General features: G+C 38.1%; 1 protein-coding gene across 1 annotated transcript in view; it reads left to right on the top strand.

The window, feature by feature from the left end:
* Nucleotides 1-5,341: 5,341 nt before the first annotated feature.
* RALYL (RALY RNA binding protein like) overlaps nucleotides 5,342-6,000 on the top strand; it is a 421,185-nt gene continuing 420,526 nt past the window's right edge. The window contains exon 1 of the mRNA XM_068983445.1: nucleotides 5,342-5,612. Coding sequence (XP_068839546.1) covers nucleotides 5,357-5,612 — 256 coding nt within the window. The 5' untranslated portion in view covers nucleotides 5,342-5,356. The remainder of the gene's footprint in view (nucleotides 5,613-6,000) is intronic.

The following is a 6,000-nucleotide window of genomic DNA, read 5'->3' as shown; positions in this document are numbered from 1 at the left end:
GTGGCAGCTATTTGACTTCTTGTTTTCCTTCTAAAATATGTCTAAAACCATAACTTTTCATAAGTTTCCAGCACCAATATCATACCACAAAATATACAAATAGCTAAATTTTTTCTTATTTATATTCACTTTATGTTTTTAAAAGACCAGAGATTTGTTAGCCTTTTGGGTAGAGAAAACCATTAAATTTTACTTTAATTTTATTTGAGTAAAATTAAAATCTCAGTACCTTAATCTCAGAAGCAACATTTTAAGTCCTGGAAAGTCACCTGGGGATACTGACTACCGTTTTGGATAGTGCAGATATGGAATTCTTCCATCACTACAGAAAGTTCTGTGAGGCACTGGTGGTTTACAGTTTTCATAGACACTGAACACTAACTCCATTCAAACTTCAACTTAAAAATAAAGAGACAAATTTTGGGTTTATGTGTATTTTCAACTAAATACATTTTGGTTCATTTTCACCTTATCAATTTTTTTGAAGTTATAACATTGCTTTACTGTTGTCCTTTATTATTGTTTTTTTCCCTTTAGAATGTAGGCATTTTCCCAGTTCCTGAGAACTCCTTGGTTTTCCTCTTTATCACTGGTTTTCTGTAGCTTGAGTATGATGTGTCTGTCTGGGTGTGGTTTTGTTTCTGTTTATACTGCTTAGGGTCCAGTGAAATTCTGGAATCAATGGGATCATATAATTTTATCAAATCTTGCAGGTTTTTGGCCACTATTTTAATATTTCTGTTTCTCCAGCACTCCAGATATATGTCTGTTAAATAATTGATACTATTGTATGATTCACTGCGTCTCTATTTATTTTCTGGTGTTTAATTTCTCTTCAAAAAAATATTTGCTTATTTATTTTTGGCTCTGCTGGGCCTTTGCTGCTGCACAGGCCTTCCTCTGGTTGCTGTGATCAGGGGCTCCTCTCTAGGTGCGGTGCCCGGGTTTCTCTCTGCAGTGGTCTTTTTCAGAGAGCGGGCTCTAGAGCGTGCACACTGTAGTTGCAGTATGTGGCCCCGGTAGTTATGGCCCCCAGGCTCTACGAAACAGCCTCATTAGTGGGGGCACACAGACTCAGCTGCCCCCTGGCATGTGGGATCTTCCCCGACCAGGGATCAAACCGGTGTCTCCTGCGTTGGCAGGAGGATTCTTTACCGCTGAGCCACCAGAGAAGTCCCAGTGTTTCATCTCTTTGATACATTTTGGATACTCACTTTTTCTACAACTTCAAGTTCACAAATCTGTTCTAGAGTCTTTTAAGGTATAACAACTATCAAGTATAATTTTTGATTTTGGATATTATAGGTTTTGTCTTCAGATGTTCCACTTGATTACTTTTCTGCCTTTACCTTCTTTCCTGATTATCGGTCATGTTTTCTGATCTTTGGACATCTAGGAGGTTTTAATTAGATTCTAAAGATTTTGTGTTTTACTCCTTGTGTCTGGGTTCTAGTTTTCAAAAAGGAATATTATGCTTTGCCCTCATAGACAGTGAGTTGCTTCTGGTTTAGCTTGATCATCTTGAGAGCTGTTTTTAAATTGTGTTGGGGTGGTCCTTGAGTTGGGATGCAAGAATTGTTTATCCCCATCACTAAGTCCTGACCCTCCGGATGTCTAAATTTAATGCTTCAAGATGACTGTGGACTTTCCACTGCCGCTGGTAGGAGCTGAATGATTCGCAGCCTGTTGCGGTTCTGGGAGGCATTCAGCTCACAGCTTTCCAAGAACTTTGTAAGCCGCCTCATAGAAATTCACCCACTGCATGCATGTCCTGGACTCAGCATAGATTCAAGGGTCTGTAGACAGTGTGCGGGATTGCTTCTCTGTGCAGCTCTCTCCTCTCCAGAGATCTGCATCACAGTTTCCTGCCTTAAACGCTGATCGATCACCTAAATTCAGTAAGGCCGCTATCTGCTTTTATTGATGTACATGTATGCCCTCACACATGCTCACACACTCATACACAGACGTGCACACTCACACACGTGCACACACACGCACGTGCTCGAACACACACACACTCGCCCCCCCACATGCACACACACACAAACACGCACTCACACACACGTGTGCGCATGCACACACACACATGCATACACTCACACATGCACACACTCGCACACATGCACACACACATGCTCACGCACACACACACACAAACACACTCCCACTAATGCACACACACACTCATGCACACTCCCACTTACACGCACACTCGTGTACATGCACTCATGCACACACCCGTGCTTGCACACACACATGCACACACCCACACACCCACACGCACACATGCATGCTCACACACACTCACAGTCACATGCACATACAAACACTCATGCACTCACACACACACAGACACACACAGACACACACATACTCCCACTCACATGCACGCACACACACTCACACACACATGCACACACATGCATGCGTGCACACACAGACACACACACACACAGACTCACACTCACAGACACACACTCAAACACACAAACACAAACACATGCACACACAGACCAACTTTATGACATGAAATATACTTTCCAGACAAAATTCTAAGGCTATCCTAGAACTTCCTTTGTTTTCTGTTTGTTTTGCCCAGATACCATCGTTTGACACTGCCTACGGCTTTATGTCAGGAAAAAAAAAAAAATTGTTGCATGTACATTAGCCTTATTTTTTAATTGTTTGAGTCAGAGAGTTACTTTAACCCTTGTTATTCCATCATGGCTGAAAGTGGAAGTCTTTCTTCAACTGATGAAGATTCATGTAACAAGGAATCTCAAGCTAAATATTACATCATGTTAAAACTTAATTTTGCAGAGAATGTTGATAATGTACAACACAATGACAAAAAATCTGTCGTTAAAGCCTAATAGAAACTAGCAAGTCAGTCTTCTCGTGAGAGATTAAATACATACAGATTTAAGGTGATCAAAAGTCATTAAATGGAATTATACAAATGGCAGCTTGGATTTACAGTTGTGAGAGTCATCTGCATAAAGTATAAGGATGGTCTCAGAGAAAGCATGTTGACACAGTGAAAATTCAGAGTGCAACTGTGCCCCCTTTTTAAATTTGACCCAGGCTTACTGTCAAAGACAGACCACTGGGATCTGTAAGCCATGTTTACAACTTAATTTAACAATTCTTGTGTTTGAATTTTGACCAATTTGTTCCTGCCCAAGAAAGAAAACATCAGCTATAAGAATCATTAATTCTTGAAAATAATTTTATGGTATTTCTAAAAATATGCATCATATAAGAGCAAAAAGTAATAACATTACTTCTACGTGTTGCATTACTGATGTTGATTTAGAGTTGTAAGAAAAATAATCCTTAATACGTTCTGGAGCCACAGACCGGGCATTTAGTTTATTTTTTCTCCTCAGTGTGTTTAAAATCTACTAAATTATATGAAGAAGCTAAATGTTTAAAATACATGTGTGCACCTTAATTATTTTTTGTTTGAACTGATTCTCAGAGCATTAGCTTGAGGCATGGGCTTCCCTGGTTGCTCAGTTGGTTGAAGAACCCGCCTGCCGATGCAGGAGACACAAGAGACCCCGGTTCGATGCCTGATCTGGGTAGATCCCCTGGAGAAGGAAGTGGCAACCCACTCCAGTATTCTTATCTGGAAAATTCCATGGACAGAACAGCCTGGCGGGCTAAAGTCCACGGGGTCACAAAAGAGTCGGACGTGACTGAGCAGGCACACACACTCACTCACTCATGCAATACCTCCAGTTGCAAAACTAAGGAAGAAAAAAAAAAAACTTAGCTTTCCTTTCCTTCAGCCCTAACCTTGAATAATTGTTAAAGGAAGCTCTTAAATGTAGCTAAGATAAAACAAGGCAACAATATAGTCCCTGTTTTTACTGATGCCATACTTTTAGTTTTTATGTGAATTACTGTTTATGAAGTCAAGCTTCATTATAAAGCAGATATATATAATGTGCCCAATATTTAGTAAAATTTCAGTAAACTAAGAATTCATAATTAATAACTTAATTTGAAACATTTCATGATACCCAGTTGCTCTTGATTTTAGAATTAGCTAGTTTAAATAGGTAGTGAGTAAATTTTCAATTTCATGTAAATATCCAGTTTACATGCCTTTAAAATTTCCACATCTTTAGTGCTCAGATTAGAAATGCCATTTTAAATTATTTTTAAAAATAAAATGCACTTGTTAATTATTTTATAGCTGTAATATTTTGAGATTATTTGTAAGAAATATAATGTTGCTGATAAAATTTATCAATTAGCTAGTATTCAACAATGATCATCAACGTTAGAGATTATATCCTTGCTGAAATTTTATTTTCACCATACTAGTTCCTTTAAATTGTTTGGCACTTTAGAAGATGAGATATGTCCAAAAAAATATATCATGCTTAATAAATATTGTTGGATGAATGGATGAGTTTTTAAAAGCTTAAAAAATAAATTGTAAGTGCTGGAGTACTTGGAAATAAAAGTTTCATTAAGTTTAATTAAGTATAATTAAACACTCTGCCAACCTCAGAAAGCAGTTTTTAGAAATACTAGCAGTCCTTAGGCAACGTATGAGCTGACAGTTAAATGAATTAAAAATGAGGTTGAGAATGGATGTTTCCGCACAGATACCCAGTGTCTGCTATTTGTTGATCATTGATGAAAACTAGCTGTACACGCTGTTTCTTTTTAAATGATTTTTGATGTTGGTTCTGCTAAAGAGAATATACAGAACTAATTCTGGTTAAATAATTTACTTTCAAAATTATGTTTTTTATGTTAAATTTTCTAATTAATTTTTTTTAATTTTTAATACCTTTTTTCTCTTCTACAATATTTATTAAAATGAATTGCTAGCTTCTGATAGAAGGATTTTGGTAATGGAACAGCCAATATGTTTACTATTATAGAAAATGTAGAAATAAAAATGGAAGCTTTCAACAATAAATTACAGTACTATATTCCATCATCGGACTATAGTCATATTGGATTTTCTTTTTCAGTAATAGAAAATGTGGCTTGCTCCTCAAACTTGCTTCTGAAATACTTCTAGATGTAAAAATAAAAACCACTACAAGATGTTTAATTGCTGTGTAGGCCTGAATTTTAGATAAATTAATCAGGAATGCATTTGTAACTGTTATCATTATTTTTCCACTTCATTTTGCAATGCAATATTCATCTTTCATATTACCAAATTTTCTTCTCATTAACAATTAATAGTACTTGGGGATTTGAGGTTACCTGGTAACTGCTGAAACTACTGAAAAATTGCTAAAAGCCAGGGGTATCCATTCAATCTAATTGTTTTCCTTCTGATCTTGCTTTTGTTTAAGGATTGGAACAAGCTGAGCCAACCATGACTGGCAAAACACAGACCAGCAACGTCACCAATAAGAACGACCCCAAGTCCATCAACTCCCGCGTCTTCATTGGCAACCTGAACACGGCCATCGTCAAGAAGGTCGACATTGAAGCGATCTTCTCAAAGTATGGGAAGATAGTGGGCTGCTCCGTTCACAAAGGCTACGCGTTCGTGCAGTACATGAGTGAGCGCCACGCACGAGCGGCGGTGGCTGGGGAGAACGCCAGGGTCATCGCGGGCCAGCCGCTGGGTGAGTCCTGCCGCCTGCGGGTCACGTTAGAGTTCTGCTCTCCAAGCGCACCTGGGCCGAACGGTGCTCTTTAAGAGCCAGCGCCACCGTGGCATGCATTTCCTAACCAGTCGGAGTGCCCTTACATTTCTAGCATATTGTTTTCTTATTCTCGTATTACACTAATGATAAGTGTCTCATTTTCTCTACAAGTTATAAGCTTGAGATCAAGACTGATTTGTAGTGCTTAGTACCACCACCAGTCTTAACAGGCAAATGAAAGATATGCGTCACATTTAACTTTATTTGACTTGATTAATGTCTTATCTTCCAGGAAATACTATATGAAGCAAAAGAATCACAATAATTACTTTTTATACTTACAGTACTTATTCCGAGAGGCTAATGT

The sequence above is a fragment of the Capricornis sumatraensis genome, chromosome 11, assembly GCF_032405125.1.
Source record: "Capricornis sumatraensis isolate serow.1 chromosome 11, serow.2, whole genome shotgun sequence".
In the NCBI taxonomy this organism is placed as follows: domain Eukaryota; kingdom Metazoa; phylum Chordata; class Mammalia; order Artiodactyla; family Bovidae; genus Capricornis; species Capricornis sumatraensis.
Note: the sequence above shows the minus strand (reverse complement) of the source record. Positions and strands in the feature narration are given on the sequence as shown.